At 35.3% G+C, this 17,256-nt stretch overlaps 3 protein-coding genes across 11 annotated transcripts in view; 1 reads left to right on the forward strand and 2 right to left on the reverse strand.

Annotated features, from left to right (window-relative positions):
* The window catches only part of ptpn4a (protein tyrosine phosphatase non-receptor type 4a), a 48,471-nt gene extending 45,584 nt beyond the window's left edge, over positions 1 to 2,887 (reverse strand). For all 3 annotated transcript variants that reach the window (XR_014607400.1, XM_084121491.1, XM_084121490.1), the window contains exon 1: positions 2,486 to 2,887. The gene's annotated coding sequence lies outside the window, so the exon portion shown is untranslated. The remainder of the gene's footprint in view (positions 1 to 2,485) is intronic.
* A 1,455-nt stretch (positions 2,888 to 4,342) lies between these two features.
* tmem177 (transmembrane protein 177) lies at positions 4,343 to 5,880 on the reverse strand. The gene is made up of 2 exons (XM_084121504.1): positions 5,768 to 5,880; positions 4,343 to 5,479 (listed from the first exon to the last, which is right to left on the reverse strand). Exon 2 carries the CDS (start codon positions 5,454 to 5,456, stop codon positions 4,524 to 4,526), a length of 933 nt encoding a protein of 310 aa, XP_083977630.1. The 5' UTR covers positions 5,457 to 5,479; positions 5,768 to 5,880; the 3' UTR covers positions 4,343 to 4,523.
* Positions 5,881 to 6,426: 546 nt separating this feature from the next.
* Positions 6,427 to 17,019, forward strand: mrasa (muscle RAS oncogene homolog a). Of its 7 annotated transcripts, none has more exons than XM_084121508.1 (8): positions 6,455 to 6,712; positions 6,800 to 6,858; positions 7,781 to 8,259; positions 11,400 to 11,606; positions 12,722 to 12,875; positions 12,985 to 13,084; positions 13,962 to 14,041; positions 14,227 to 17,019. In XM_084121508.1, exons 4-8 carry the CDS (start codon positions 11,414 to 11,416, stop codon positions 14,324 to 14,326), a joined length of 627 nt encoding a protein of 208 aa, XP_083977634.1. In that variant the 5' UTR covers positions 6,455 to 6,712; positions 6,800 to 6,858; positions 7,781 to 8,259; positions 11,400 to 11,413; the 3' UTR covers positions 14,327 to 17,019. The 7 variants fall into 7 exon arrangements, with proteins under 7 accessions (XP_083977631.1, XP_083977635.1, XP_083977634.1 ...); XM_084121510.1 differs by having other exon boundaries at positions 8,172 to 8,259; XM_084121509.1 differs by lacking the exon at positions 7,781 to 8,259 and having other exon boundaries at positions 6,440 to 6,712.
* The last annotated feature ends 237 nt before the right edge of the window (positions 17,020 to 17,256 follow it).

Below are 17,256 nucleotides of genomic sequence, written 5' to 3' on the forward strand. Positions count from 1 at the left end.
TGACACCCTGAAACCATCCGGACTACTCCTGCATAACATCCACTCAGCCCAACGGGATGTCATGTAATGTTCATGACCATTCATTAAGATATTTCTATTCTCTTTTGCATATGGGGGTAGTATCTTTTTGTTTGTTCTTTACATAAATAAATACTTTTATTCAGAAAGAATGCCTTAAATTGATCACAAGTGACAGAAAAGTGACCTCTACTTAGTTACAAAATATTTCTATTTCAAATTAATGCTATTCTTTTTGGTTACGCTTTATTTTAAGGTGACGTAGTTACATTGTACTTACTCAAATAAGTACTGAGTAATGTTAATTATACTATAGAGTTAATGTTAGGGTTTGGTTTGGGGTAAATTACTTGTAATTATGCATATTATACTGTTATTACTATAGTAAGTACATGTAGTAATGTGTAACTGTCACCTTTAAATAAAGTGTTACCTTTTTAACTTTATATTCATCAAAGAATCCTAAAATGTTTCACGGTTTACACACAAACATTTTTTAATTAGCACAACTGTTTTCAACATTAATAATTAGAAGAAATGTTTCTTGAGTGCCAAATCAGCATATTAGAAAGGTTTCTGAGGGATCATGTGACACTGAACACCGGAAAAATTCAGCTTTGCCATCACAGGAATAAATTACATTTTAAATATATTCATATAGAAAACAGTTATTTTAAATTGTAACAATATTTCACTATTTTACTGTTTTTACTGTATTTTCAATCAAATAAATGCAGCCTTGGTGAGCATAAAAGACTAAACATTTTAAATGTGTGTACATACATCTACATATATATACACTCCTGGGCAAAAAATATGAATAATGAGCCAAGCCAAAAATATTATTTAGTGGTCTTCTAATGGTTTTGGTTTCCCAGTTCGTTTGAGTTTAATGCGATACCAAATATTCACTATATGGTTCAAATCTGGACTCTGAACAGGCCAAAACATGAGCCTGATGGACTTCTTCTCAAGCCACTTCTTGGTTGTCTTTACAATTTGGGAACACAATGACAGTCTCTTCCACCATGCTTCACTGTGGGAGAGATGCGTTTATTATTATATTCTAACCAGACGTTCGAAGACACCGCTCTGGAGCATCACCATGCAACCCGTGTTTCATTGTCATCACTTCCCAAATTCTGCCAAAAACTTCATTCTGTCTTTGATATTTTTCTGAGACAGAAAAAGTAGTGCATTTGCTTTAATTTTGGTAATTTCCTGACCAATAATTTGTGGTTAAGACAATTAATAGCTTTGTGTATTGCCATTTTAGGCTTGGCCCTTTTTTGCCCAGGAGTGTGTGTGCATTTGTGTATATACACACACACACACACACACACACACTGCCCGGCCAACAAAAAAAAGCTGCTGTTTGGATTTAAATAGGCAAATGCTTAAGAGTATATGATTGGATCATTATTGCAGTGATTATGTTTCTAGCATGTTATAAGTTTGGCAACAGTTCTTCTAACCCTAATTGATGGAGTGTGTCGCTTTTCATTTCTTAAACAACCATGTAGGAAGACACATCATGGCCATATTCCATGATGACAATGTCAAGACTCATCAGGCTCAAACTGTGAAAGAATGGTTGGGAGGGAGCATGAAGAATAATTTTCACACATGAATTGGTACCTCTGAGTCCAGACCTTAAATTCTTTGAAAGTCTTTGGGATGTGCTGGAGTAGACCTTACAGAGTGCTGGACTCTTTTATTGTCAATACAAGATCTTGACCATGAAAACAACATCACAACATTTATTTCCAAATCATCTCAATATCCCAATCACCCTGACAATATATAAACACACAAACACATATCTACTCGTGCCTTCATGAAGGAAGAATTCTGAACAACTGGTTTTCACCTGTCCATATGACGTCGTAATGATCGAGTCACATGCGTCTAGTCATAAACACTGTCAAAAACGATGACGTCATTGACATGTAGACATGTAGACGTGTAGACATATAAAATAACTCTGATTAAAAAAAAGAAAAAAAAGAAAGTGTGACCACGCAAACACATCTTTGACTTAGAAATCACCAAATGTTTTCACCAATGACCAGGATTATCAATGTTTGGCTCTTAATGAGAGAAGTTAAAGAATGATAATCCTCTCAAATAGAATTTATGATTATGTTCATCTCCCATCTGAGCACTATTGAGTTGGTTAAATACACCACAAGCCCCAACAAAATCAATCTGTTTTTAATGTCTTCAGCTAAAGAAAAGGCTATATGAACAGCTGAACCTTCTAACATTTGCAAATAAAATGCTAAAGAAGTATTCCTTGTATGTAATTATTTTCTTTTATAAAAGATAAAAGTATGATAGGCAACGAGAAATACCAAGAAATTTGTTTTGTTTACTTGTTGTTTTTTGTATATAGCCTACAGGAAAGCAGGCAGCATTTTAGTAAAGAAATTCCCCAGTAACATCAAAGTGACATTCCGATTCTTACCGTCATAAACTGCTCCAGGGGTGTCCAGTTTTAGAAGTAAATGTGATTTCGTTCGAGACCCAAGGCAGAGGAGCGGAGAGCCCGCTCAGAGCAGCAGTAGCAGAAGCCTCATACTGACCCACTCCAGCCCAGCACACACACACAACTCAACGAGCCTCCGCTTCCAATAATCCACATAAACTCAATCCTATAAAGCCAGTCAGCGACGACACTTTACAATCCAGTCAACGGACCACTAGGGCGGAGGAAGGGGTCTCGCAGGAGAATAAAAACGCATTTCACACTCCGGAGGTCGGCTCATCAGGATCGCTGACTTTTTTCAGTTGTGTCTCCGTTCACGGCGTTATTACATTGTAGGAGCCGCAGAAGCAGCAAGCAGTGCCGAGTGTTACATTGTAACATGGCCCGACATCTCTCCGCAGCGCCACTAGCGGTCGGGGGTGGAATCACAACCTGGAGATGCGGGGAATTTCCATTTAGATAGACGGACAGATAGATAGAGCTTGTTTTTATCCACAGGCTTGTTTTATCCAGATATAGCGGGACAAACATTGATTGTGGACTCACTAACATTTCTTAACAAAAGTCTAGAAGTGCAACGATTCTTTTGGCATCCAAGATCGCATATTCGAGGCACAGATAGTTTGTGGACAATAGTGGCATCATGTGGCCAAATCGCGTTAAAGCTTATAGTTACGTTTTTACGTTTACGGATTTGATCCTGTTTTTGAGTCTCTTGTGTTTTTTGTAACACTTTATTTGACAGTGTAACTGTTACATTATTTACATGTAGTTAATCATCAAAACTATAAATTATGCATAATTACACGAACTAACCCTAAACTAAACCAAATCCTAATCTAACCCTTATAGTAAGTATGTAGTTACGTAATATCACTCAGTACTTAAATGTATAATTACAGTGTAACAAAGACACCTTAAAATAAAGTGTAGCCTTTTTTTTTTAGTGCTGGGCAACGATTAATCGCGATTGTACTGTGTATAATTATTTTGTATATATAAATACACACACACACACACACACACACACACACACACACACACACACATATATATATATATATATATATATATAAATAAATATTTGCATGTATATACTTTATATTTTTTACATAATTTATATTATATATAAATGTAAATATTTTATATATAAATAACACATTTTTCTTAAATGTATACATGCATGTGTATTATACAAAATAATTATACACAGTACAATTATTGTTTAATTTACTATTATTTGTAAGCCCTGTACTGTTTTCAAATGTCAATAATAATAAAAAAAATTAGTAGATATAAATTCTTTAACAATGTATCTAAAACTTCACAGTGAGCAGAATATATAACACTATAGCAAAAGTTTAAAGACTAAATTGTATAGAAATAAAAAGTATGCTTTTACTTTAGCTATTATCTAGAGGGAAAAAAAAACATACAGTAAAACACTGTTCAGAGAGCCATAAAAGGGCTGACACCGCAGAAAGCCAAACCTACTGGAAATGTCATTACAGAATAAGTGATCTAGTATGCAAACACTGGGAAATGTCCACACCCAAAGTGTGCTTCGGCAAGATTGCCTCTCAAACATCTTTTGGCATCCATCCTTCGGCTGACTGTCACTCACTAAGGTTTTTATGTAGGCATGTGCCAGCAGCAAATATTTTTTAAAAATGTGACCAAAACTATTCTATGTTCCATGATCATTTAGATTTAAAATACAGTACTAAAAGGAAGAATAGGAATTTTGTAATAATCTGTGTCATATGTCATTGTGTGATGACTTAGAAAAATATATATGGCATATTGTTTACATAATATATACAGCCAGTAGCATAGTGTCCTTAAACATAAGTTTGTTTATTCATGTAAAAGAAGACAATGGTATCCAGTGGTGTGTTGTACCATTTCAATCGCATTGTAAATATACAATCTAATTTACAAACACAGTATGATTTTAACATGTTAAAATCCAAGAGATAATCATTAACATATAAGATTTTAAATATATTTGGGCAGCTCATACTTTCTCATTTTTCAAAACATTTAAAATCCCATCCCGTCTAGAAGTGTAAGTTGCATGTCTGAGTTGCAGCAGGTGCCCAGGAAACAAGTTTCCACTGGGGGCGTACATCTCTTCCCCTTTAGGGCCCATCAGAGAGCGCAGGGTCCTGTTCCGTGTCAAGATTTTCTCATAGAACTCTAAGCCACCCTTTGCATAATCGCTAGACAGACATGCCGCACGGTGGTCCGAGCTGTAGTCTAACCACTGGCTCAGAGCATCAGAAGTCATGATATACGACACGACTCCTAAACCCAGTGCAACCACATTAACACCGACCCTGAAGATGATGGACCCAGCCTGAAGCCCAAAGATCTGCTTGAGGGCTACGCTATATATACAAGCTCCGGCCAGACATGCTGGAGCCACTGCAGCGTGCAACACGGGACCCCCAGCCCCCAGTCGGGCCACTTCTCGGGCTATAGCAAACTTCTGCGCCTCTGGAGAGAACACCAGGGAGTTTTTGAGAGCAATGCCCGAGTCGCTGTCCCAATCCAGCTCTTTGCCATTGATGAGAATAGTGCGATTGGTGATGCCCGCTGGCTCCTCAGTGGTGCTGTTGAAGTTGGCTGGGAGGCCGATCTGTGCTCCAGAGGGAAGCCATGGAACACCAGCCCCTACCGGATGAAAGCCGAAAGAGGCAAATGCACTAAAGGTTTTAGAGGAGCTGACAGCAGAATCTTTCAGAACCTCCTGAAAGACGTTCTCAAGCTTCTCTGACAGGCTGGCAGGTTCTCCTTTGTGCCAGGCCTGGTACACTTTTCTGTATGTATGATCTGGGAAAACATGATAAAAAATGTTGGCAGAGAAGACCCCGCCACATCCGACAAGGAGCAGTGGTGTCCGATACTTCTGAATAAACACGGAGAATCTCAGAAAACCCGAAGCCATCTTTTCTTGCTCACCTGGCCAAGCTGTCAAGAAAAAATGACTAAATGTATTAATCATAAATGGCATAGGCCTAATCTTAGCATTTAATAGCAATGTTATCCAATCTTATTAACATGCCATGCAGGCTACATATAAAATATTGCACATATTCAATGTAGGCTATCGCAATAAGCCCTTCTTTTCCCAACACCTACGTTATTATATGTTTAGAATGCATACATTTCCCGCACATTTTCAAACAAGGTTGTGTCAAACAAGTCTTTGGAAATAATTGTCCATTAAAGAGCATAAAACCATTAGTATTCTCTTACTTGCTACTTTGTTTTCATTCTCACAAGGACAGCACGTTGAGAGTGTTATGGAATGACAACTTTACGACACTTTTACGACACCACGGACGATGTGTGGACTCGACTAGAATAAGGATTAGAATAGAAATAAGAGTGTATAAATTTGTATTACTAAAATGGGTGTGGACAGGTACATATATAAATAAAATTTGACAAATTTTAACTCTTCATTTTGTATTTATAAATGAGTGGCTATCAGCGTTGTCTAAATATAATCACGTGTCATGTGAATTTGGGATATCCAATAAGACAAAACATGTCCCAATGGAGGAGATACAAGCTTAAGACATTTCTTGTCTTATGTATTGAACTTGATCTAACATGAGCACGCTTTCACAACAGACACTTACATATTTATTTCACACGGATGTAAGCGCAACTTTTTGTCTGTTGTTCAACCTCATCCAATATGTGACAAATGACAACGCCTACACTTTTCTTCTTTTTAAAAAATATTTTTAAAAGTTACAATTGTCTGTCAAGCGTCGTATTTTTAAGATAAATAGAGAAAACGTAGAGAAGGGTATTTTTAATGTCCACTGAAATGTTTGTTTTGCACCTCATATATCTTATAAATCGTACTGTAATGATATAAATTTATCTGCCGCTTTAAAAGTGATGATGAGGCTTCACACAGAGGAACAGTCCATTTGCGTGTGTGGGGAAGAAAGAGTCTTCCGTGTATTCGACGATGTACATGTTTTGAAGAAGACGGTGTTTTAGGAAAATATCTGGGTATATATTCACGGTTGTTGGTATCGGATGCATAATGCTGCTAGACAAACAAAACAGTGCTGTTCTATAAGAGTGGCAAAAGAAACCCATCCACCCCATCGAAACCATGCTATTTATAGCATCAGCAGTTGCGATGTGAAGTTTGTTACTCCGTAATTTCATAAGGGCGGGGTAAATGTTTTAATATTTCATTTAATCTGAACAGCAGGCCCTGTCTTCACTAAGATTCCGTTGATTATTCTGAACTTAAATATACAGGGATGTCGAGGAGGAGTCGGGATATTTGCACACTTGGTGAATTAACCAACACAGCACTGGTAAGTTTCCTGCCTGCCAGAGTTTGATGATGGTTTTTGATGATCATTGTCAGAAGAATCACACTCATATGTTTAATTTCAGACATAAACGTTTGTCAGTTTACACCCCTCGGGTATAAACTGCTTGTCATTGTTTATAATCATCAAAGATGTTTAGTAAATGAGACTCTGAAATAAACTCTGAAATCTGAATATTGAGACTGATCTAACAGGATACGTCATCACGCCGCGTTAAAAGTTACGTCATCTGTGATGAAAGGGCGCATGAAACATCCGAGTAATAGACTATTAAAGCTAAAACTAAAAAAAACTGCTTTACATGATGTAAGTGATATAATGATACATTTAGAAAATATATGATTTGTAATAATATTGGGGAAGTTCCTGTACATAGAATGAAATGGTCACGTGTACTCATTTCAATCACATAAGAAAAAAAATCATGCTTTGGTAAATAATAACTAGAAATTTAAAAGCCATAATTATGAGATAAAACAGTAATAATGATATAAAAAGTCACATACTGAGTCATAATTATGCTATTAAAAGTCATGCTATAGCAAATCCTAATTATGAGATTTAAAGTCTAATTATGATATTAGAAATAGAATTATAGGTAAAGTCATAATGACGAAAAGTTGAATTTTAATGTCATAATTATGTTTGTAAATTTGTCATAATCTCGTCAGTTTAGGTAATTGTCCTCTTTTTATAGGTCTATCATAATTTTTACTTTTTATACATTTCTCTGAATGTGAAGTGGTCTGTAAGGTAAAACAAGAAAAATAATTTTGAAGCAAATATGATGAATAGAAAAGTATATGTTAAGCTATCCATATATCATACATAATATCACTGTTTATAACTATTTAATTATTTAAACTTAGCATAATTGTGATTATTTCACAATTTCTTCATTTAGGAAAGTTAAAACTCACAGTGACACTTTATCATTGCACTTTATCAACCACTTTGAATTGACTTCCTGATGAAGAATATCTGAAACACTGAAAAAGACTTTCCACTCAAGAAAAAAGTCATATATGGAATGACACGATGGAGTAAATAACAATTGTGGGGCGAACTGTGCATGAAACCTACACCTACAGTACATGAAGTGTTAGCTTGTCATCTTAAGAGGTCAGTTTGGGGTCTCTCTCATGGGTGTGTCTGATCGAGAGGTGTCTCATAGTTTCCTTATGAAAGAGAGATCAGGCCTGTTGGAATTAGGAAGGAAGTTTACTCTTTCCTCACATTGTGGACCGCAGGAAGGGGAGGCCGTCACCCACTGACAGACTTTTCCTCCTGAATAGCCCACAGTGCCCTGCTCACGGGCCAGGCAAACACTTCCTCATTAACCTAGCTGAGTTCCTCTTCTTTCTGCTAGAGTTGTCTTTTTAGGTAAGAAAATGTGTTTTTACTTATTTTATTATTATTTATTATCGTACAACCTGTAGGTACAAATTGCTATTTCACTATAACCAGTGTTGTGCAAGTTACTTCCAAACTGTAATACATTATACATTACTTGTTACTGTTATTAAAAAGTAATTATTTACCTTACAATATTACTGTTTCAGAATTGTAATGTGTTACATTACTCCTGTATTACTTTTGAGTTACTTTAACCAAAATAACTACAGAAGTAGAACTTAACATTCTAAAATGACTAGGGCTGTAAAGATATGTGATATGAAACCGCGACACTCAGATTCATGAACCTGTGTCGGTGTGCGGTGTGAGAAGGCAGAATCACGACACACCCCACACGTCCAGATCCAAAGCTACCACATCTTTAAATTACTTTTAGTATTATTTGAAATTAACATTATAAAATACGTAGACCTCTACACCACAAAACTAGTTGAGAATAAATTATTTAAAATTGGGCAATTCCAGCGTTATGGACGTGACATTTGCAGTAAAAACTTGAAATATAAATTCTCAGAAAATGCATTTAATACCAATATATTGAAACGTCTGTTTATACATCCATAGGCTACTACCTTAATAAAGGAGTCCAGACATTAGAAAAATATACACACATGCATTTTATATTTAATATGAGGGAAATAGCGTGACACAAAAAATCTTTAACTTTTAGGTAGGTTATAGCAAAATATTTTTTAGTAATTCTGTGAATTACACTAAGCAAACCAAAAGTAGGCCTAATACTACCCACCGGATGAAGAAGGGTTGGCTCTCCACAGAACATAATATATTCATTTTATTTTATTTTATTTTATTTTTCGTGTTTGCATTTATGAGGAAAAAACGATGTTGGTCGTGTCAGTTCTCCGTAACGGACGCGACCGCTCTGAAAGCGGCACTAAAGACTGCTTAAGCTTTCACAGAGACCTCAAACAGCACAAAGCCTTTCTTTAAAGTGAATTTCGTTTTGTATTAATTGTATCTTAATTTTAATCAATGATTCATCTACCAATTGCCTGGATTTAATAAGTAAGAAGTAAATATAAGTAGACAAGAGATAACCAGGACACGGAGGCGCGGGCGTCTCATAAATGAACCGAAACTCAGCGTCTACTTGCCTCACTCACAGTCAGACATGTCTACTTTTAAACAGAACAATTCAAAACGAAAGAAAACGGACTGCTCTCTGGTTAGAAAGAAAACACAGAAGAGCAAACAGAGCAATGCGCATACGTCCATCCCGCGAATGTACAGTCTTCTTCTACCATATTCTCCCATTAACCGCTTTTCCACTGGCCAGCGTGAGCACAGAGACCGAAATCATGATCGCGGCACTCCTGTAAAACCTGCCATAAACACGCTTTTACTGGAGTATGTCACACAATAAAGGTACACCAGCAAGAGGGAGATGAATGAAATAAATCGCCTTACAAATATATCAGAAGCTGTCATTTAGTCATTATTTACAAACTTGGACACCACACGCACGGCTATTGACTGACCACGAACAGGTAATAACTTGCATTTTTCATTCGTTAATGTCTCGCGGTCTGGCTGTATTTTTTATTTTTTTTATTTATTTTTTTAACAATTACATTTTGGGCTAAAAGTGTGTTGTAACGCATGCGTTACTGAACATGTACCGAGTAAAATATTACTGAAAATTGATTAGTAATGCCTTACACTACTGCGTTACAACAAAAAGTAATAAGTTACTGTAATACATTACTTTTGTAACGCATTACTCCCAACACTGACTATAACTCTGTACATAATAACACTGGGGAACTTGCTTAAGAATCGTGCTAATAGTTTTACACAGCCAGTCCTTGTTTTCTTGTCATTTGTTGGATATTGATTAGTAAATTAAATATTAATTTATTATTTTTTGATTGCCATAAAATAAAATATAATGCTTGTAGGTTATTTATTTATAGCTTATATATATATATATATATTTAATCAATAATTTGACACAAAATATTGATTTAAAAAGGAGTTTATCGATTTAAAAACGATTGTATTGCTTCCGTTAAAGAAAATAGTCTGTTCCATCTCTACAGTTAGAATCCTGCGTCCATAGCAACGGTCTATTTTTCATGGCAACGGTGTGTTATACTTAGCAGCGGTCTGTTATCAAGAATTATTACATGGCTTGGTTGAATTCTAATGTAAAATGCGGTCTGTTATTTCTTCATAACACCGCTGCGAAGTATAACACACCGTTGCCATGAAAAATACACCGTTGCTATGGACGCAGGATTCTAACTGTAGAGATGGAACAGACTATTTTCTTTAGCGGAAGCAATATAATCGTTTTTAAAACAATAAACTCCTTTTTAAATCAATATTTTGTGTCAAATTATTGATTTATTTGGTGGGTAGCCATGTAATAAGCGGGATAATGTAGAGCGAGGCGGTTGTTATAGCGAATACAACCCCTTCAGGCTGATTCAAGTCCCGATCAGCCTGTCGGGGTTGTATTCGCTATAACAACCACCTCGCTCTACATTATCCCTTCCCTTACATAACAGACTGCAAATATATATATGTATATATATGTATGTATGTATGTATGTATAGATATTTATGAGATCCGTATTGTGTGTGCATATAATGTGCATATGTGGTGCATTTGTACTTTATGGTACATTTTGTATTAAGGATACTTTTTGTATTTAAAGACACATTTGCATGGATAGATCTGATCTTTTATAAATAATATATGAATATCATCAAAAAAAAAAAAAAAAATTCTCATCCTCAAATATAAACTTCATGGAGCTTTAATAGAGTGTAGCCTAATTCTTTTATTTTTTTATTACCGTAAACAAAAATAAAATAGAAGGCTTTGAAGATTCAAGGCTTGTGTTGTGCAGAAAATAACAGCAATTACAAAGAAGCACAATGTCTGCGTCTAGACCATATCCCTCTATCCTAAATTAGCTCTCTGCAGAACTGTTCCCAAACCACACAAAACCTCATTTGAACTTGTTATCCATAGTTTGAGCTTCTTTATTTCACATAAAACCCAAGAGGTGCTCATAACTGTCCTCAATGCTTGGGCCTAAATCATGTTCAAGGATCAGATTCTCCTCTCCTCTCCTCAGGTGTAGCTGTTATCATGGCAACCAGCGCGGTCCCTAGCGACAACCTCCCGACGTACAAATTGGTGGTTGTTGGAGACGGAGGCGTAGGAAAAAGTGCTCTTACCATCCAGTTTTTCCAAAAGATTTTTGTGCCAGATTACGATCCTACTATTGAAGACTCCTACTTGAAACACACAGAGATCGATGGCCAGTGGGCTATTTTGGATGGTATGTGCCAATACCTCATTATTATCTGTAGTGTTTTTCTGTATTATTTATAAGTAATACTCATGCTTTTAGTGCTCTCATATTGTTATGCGTATTTGCAGCCTTATCAGTAGACCTACCGTATATCAAGCTTTTAGCCTAATTACGGCACAACAAAAGTCTTGTGTCCTAATGGAAAATCCAGCTAAAATTAGCTTCAGTTGTTTGCCATTTTAAATAATTTCTAACTGATTGAAGTTGGTCAGGTATGGTCATCAGTTTAGATAAAATAATACAAAATGGTAAAATGTACTGAATTTAACATTCTGCTTTGTAAAAAATACTCTGAAACTGGGTAGAAATTTTTTTTTTAGAATAGTTTATATATATATATACTGTATATACAGTATATATTTATATATATATATATATATATATATATAGTACCGGTAAATGTACTGTATTCCTGTGATGGCAAAGCAGCTGAATTTTGTCTTAAGCGTCACATGATCCATCAGAAATCTTTCTAATTTGCTGATTTGGTGCTTAAGAAACATTTCTTATTATTATCAGTGTTAAACACAGTTCTGCTGCTTAAAGGGATAGTTCACCCAAAAATGAAAATGCTGTCATCATTTACTCTTCCTCCAGTTGTTCCAAACCTGTATGACTTTCTTTCTTCTGCTGAACACAAAAGAAGATATTTTGAAGAAAGTCGGTAACCAAACGACTGATGGACCCCATTGACTTCCATAGTAGGAAAAAAAAATACTATGGAAGTCAATGGGGACCAGCAACTGTTTAATTACCAACCTTCTTTAAAATATCTTCTTTTGTGTTCAGCAGAAGAAAGAAAGTCATACAGGTTTGGAACAACTTGAGGAAGAGTAAATGATGACAGCATTTTCATTTTTGGGTGAACTATCCCTTTAACATTTTTGTGGAACTTTTTTTTTTCCAGGATTCTTTGATGAATAGAAACTATATATATATAAATAAAATTATATATATATATATATATATATATATATACATACTGTATATACACACAGACATACATGCATACAGAGAGACATTCTGTAAACATTTTCCAGATAATATTTTACACACATTATGTTTACTTTTGCTCCTTGCAGTTTTAGACACAGCAGGTCAAGAGGAATTTAGTGCCATGCGAGAGCAGTACATGAGGACTGGTGACGGATTCCTCATTGTGTTCTCTGTGACAGACAAGGCCAGCTTTGAACACGTCGACCGGTTTCACCAGCTCATCCTTCGTGTGAAAGACCGGTCAGAGATCATGTTTACTTCATACAAAACTCAAGACCACTACACATATTTGACTAGACTTCTCCTTACAAAAAAATTCTAAGTAAAGTTTCTTTCGTGTCTGCACCAGAGAGTCTTTCCCCATGGTTTTGGTGGCTAACAAAGTGGACCTGGTGCATCTGAGGAAAGTGACAAATGAACAGGGCTGTGAGATGGCCGCCAAACACAACGTGAGTCCGTCAGATATCGAAGCACTACTTTATGTGAGAATGACAATTGTCAGTGTGTGTGCCTGTGTGTGTGTGTGTGTGTGTGTTTGTGTTGACTGACAGTGGTTAAAGGGTTAGTTCACCCAAAAATGAAAATTCTGTCATAATATACTCACCCCATTTCAAACCTGAATGACTTTCTTCTGTAGAAGAAAGGGAGATTTTCAGTGAATAACACTCAATTTTCAGTCTGTACTATAACTACTAATTCTACAGTGCTTTTTTATGTCATTTTTGGAGCATAAACACTGATACACTACCCTTCAAAACTTTGGAGTCAGTAAGATTTCTATTTTAGAAAAACTATTTTATATTTTTATATTTTTTTTACATGTAATTTTTTTCCTGTGATGGCAATGCTGAATTTTCAGCATCATTAATTCAGTTTTCAGTGTCACATGATCCTTCAGAAATCATTCTAATATGTTGATTTTGTGATATGTTGACAATAAAAAATAAATACATAAATATATAAATATATATATATTTATAAATAAAAAAATTCAGGGTGAATAGAAAGTTTAAAAGAACAGCATTTATTTATATGCAAACATTTTGTTACTACTGTCACTTGATCAATTATAGTATTCTTGCTGAGATAAGGTTTTGATTTCTTTGGAAAAAATCTAATCTTACTGACTCCAAACTTTTGAACAGTACCGTATTTTTGTAATTATTCTGATATTGTATACATCATTAACAGTTTATCTAAAATCTTAAAGAAAAAAATATCAAATTTACGGTCACACAAGTGTTTATCCTCCTACTCTTTTTAAAGGCTGAAGTAAATGCGAGTGACTTCATTGCAGTAATTTGCATTTCTTAACTATTTCTTTAGATTACTTACATTGAAACAAGTGCCAAGGATCCCCCAATGAATGTGGAAAGAGCTTTCCATGAACTAGTCAGAGTTATCAGGTGAATAAAACTCATAATCTCACATTTTTCAGGGGTTTGTCTTCTCATAATGATGTACAGTAAAAGATAAAAACGTAATCTATTTCTGCCTACCCAGACAGCATTTTGGGGCATTATTGGTGCAGTTAAAAGTTTCAGAGTTTTTATATTAAAATGTCCCTTTCATTCATGCTTTGCCTTTTTAGACAGCAAGTTCCAGAGCATATTCTGAAAAACAAGAAAAAGACAAAGTGGCGTGGAGACAGAGCCATGAGTTCTCACAAGCTTCACTGTGTGATACTGTGATATTGAGTCTCTTCTGGTTGAAATCATCAGCGTTTGGCAAGATAAAATGCCAGAGAGGACTGACTAGAGATCTGCACTAATCAGAGGACCACAGACTTTATCAAACTAGAACTGGCATGAAGCCATACTATCTCTTCCTGTCTCAGGGAAGCATATTAGGTCAGTGAAGGAATCACTACTGCCAGACAAAGGAGGAACAATCAGGTCAACACGTCCTAATGGAAGCACTGCCTGAAACAACAAAGATCACAGCCAATCAGAACATGTTTGATGTTTAATATACTATTTGAAGCTAAATTTTAGTCCAGTGAGATTGCACTGTGGGTGGAGCTACCCAGATAGATGCATCAAAACCGAAACCATACACCGCAATAGTTTACGCACCTACATCAAAATTATGTGCAGCTTCCAAAACGCTCATATAATTATGTGGATGATTGTTTTGTAGAGCTGTCTAAACATTTTATTTTCAGTAGTTACCACAAATATGAAGGGATATTGTTGTTTTAACCTTCAAAAAGAGCTAAAATAAACCTTACAAATGGATATTTATTCGCAAAGGAATATGTAGCTATAGTCAAACTTCTTTGACTTTTAGTGTCATAGAGTGTTAGATGCATCTTCAATATGGCCTTTACTGTTAAGCACAAAAAGTACTTAAAACGTTGGATGGGCTCATTGCACTAGAAGACAAATGCAAGTCTTTTTGCACTTTCAGTATTTGCTCGTTGGCTTTTGCTGTTTAACATGCTGTTCAAAGTTGAATTGTGATGTTAAAGACGTATGTATTGAATTTTGTTGCACACTTTACAGGTGCTCTAAGCCTTTTTTTTATAACACCACACAGAAAAATCCCCACTACTTAACAGATACCACTGAAATACTTCCTTAGAAATCTCACGTCCGTCCCTGTTACAGCTCTGTGGGCAGTATTAAAAAAAAAAGAGTGAACATTTTTTTCAGAAACACTTCTTTGAATGATTTTGCACCTTCGGATTCGCTAACATATAGAGAGTTTCTTGAGTGCCACATCAGCATATCAGAATCATTTCTGAAGGATCATGTGACACTGAAGACTGGAGTAATGATGCTGAAAATTCAGCTTTGCCATCATATGAATACATTTCATTTTAAAATATGTTCAAATAGAAAACAGTTATTTTTAATTGTAAAAACATTGCTGTTTTTACTGTATTTTTTATATAAAAGAATGTTGCCAACCCCAAACATGTGAATGGATATAAACCATTAAATTTAGCATACATTGTGACTGAAGGTTGCCAAGGCAGTGTGAAGAATATAGGTTTTATTCTTAATCAACCTTCAGTATTCAACAGTTTGCCAAACCTCCTGTGCCTCAGTTTCCTCTACATTGGACCAATTTATGTGTCTGTGCCAGTGGGATAAATAATCTGTTTTTTAGCCACTGGCTTATCCAACTGTTCCCAAAGCGCAGGCCTGTAGAAGCTGATCCCATCTGCTGTTAAGCCAAATTATGTGTTGTAATGTTCATAACAGCTTTGCTCTGCGCACCCAATTTTATATTGACACATAAATAAATCAGTAGCCTAAGGCACAATATCAGACCGTGCTGTGATCTTTTGAATTGGGATTTTTTGGTTTATTTTTTTATTGTTTTGAAACATCATGTCTAATCAGCTAGAGAGTTCAACATATCCAGAAGCTCTGTTAGAATTTGTTTAACATTGACATTGGACTAAATTGACAGTATATGGAGATGAATTTCCACAGGTGAATAGATGCCTTACAATGACTCTCTGGCTTGATTTATACAGTATAAGGTTAAATAAAAGTAAAATCACAGTAATCTGACAGTACATTCCATTTTGCTCCCCTAGAAATATTGTTGTTATGTATTTGTTTTTCCTTTGGTTGGTCAATTACATTAAACGCTTCATAATTAGAACACTGCTATCAGTGATGTCATAAACTGGTGTATTAGACACTAGATCAGAGTTCATACCAATCCAATCCTATGTTGTGTATGATATGATAGATCCGGACAAGGTTTGTCAAGCATTAATCATTGTCTGCATGCACTGCTTGTAAATGAGTTGTTTTGCATCCAGAGGTCATCATGGGTCTAATGGGTTTTTCGTACTGTGAAAAAAAAAAAAAAAAAAAAATTTGTGAATGAATGGAAAGTTTGTTTATTGCATTACTTGACACTTGTTTTCCAATGCCATAACTATTTAATAAGTTGTCATCTCATCTCTAAATGAACAGAACCAACATTTGTTTAATCAGAGAAGCATGTCAGGTTTGATATTGTTGTGCAACATCTCTTTTTTTTTTCTCACCCTGATAAGATTTGAAAGTGTTTCAATGTGCAAGTCATTGTCAAAAAGCTGCTCAAAAGAAAATGACATTTTAAATTGCCTTGGATAAGAAAGTAAAGCTATTATGATGGATTGTTAGTGATGGGGTTTTAAATAAATAATTCTTTATACACAGTGTAGCCAATCATAGATTTTTACAAGAAGATGACTTGCTTTTGAACGTAAATATTTGTATTAGGTCAGTACGCTATATCTTTACATCTGTAGTAAATGCTTAACGATTTCTTTTTTAATTTATGGATATTAGGCACTGAATGTATATCTGAAACAAAAAGACACCAGGATACGCTTGCATTTACCAGCAGGTGGCAGTAAAGTACAGACATTTGTATTGATCTGACTCGAGAAAGTTTCATTCGTATCCTACAACAGCGATTTGTATTCTTTATTTTAATGCTGAATTGAAATCATTTATTTGACATTTGCCAGTGATAGACAGAACATGAAAATATAGATTTAGATCTATGATCTTATACCTATAAGAGGGGGGAACCCTCTTCAAATAGCTTATTGTGTAGCCTATATTTTAGCAGACTCGTTATTAGTATTTGACTGTTTTATATGCTCTGT

This window comes from Abramis brama (assembly GCF_963993115.1).
Source record: "Abramis brama genome assembly, chromosome: 8".
Classification (NCBI taxonomy): domain Eukaryota; kingdom Metazoa; phylum Chordata; class Actinopteri; order Cypriniformes; family Leuciscidae; genus Abramis; species Abramis brama.

Bases quoted from the DNA above. Each gene is read 5' to 3' on its own strand.
- tmem177 (XM_084121504.1), bottom strand. From the start codon at position 5,456: ATGGCTTCGGGTTTTCTGAGATTCTCCGTGTTTATTCAGAAGTATCGG.
- mrasa (XM_084121505.1), top strand. From the start codon at position 11,414: ATGGCAACCAGCGCGGTCCCTAGCGACAACCTCCCGACGTACAAATTG. The intron at 11,607-12,721 runs GTATGTGCCAAT...TGCTCCTTGCAG, and splicing joins CCAGTGGGCTATTTTGGATG to TTTTAGACACAGCAGGTCAA. The intron at 14,042-14,226 runs GTGAATAAAACT...TTGCCTTTTTAG, and splicing joins GAACTAGTCAGAGTTATCAG to ACAGCAAGTTCCAGAGCATA.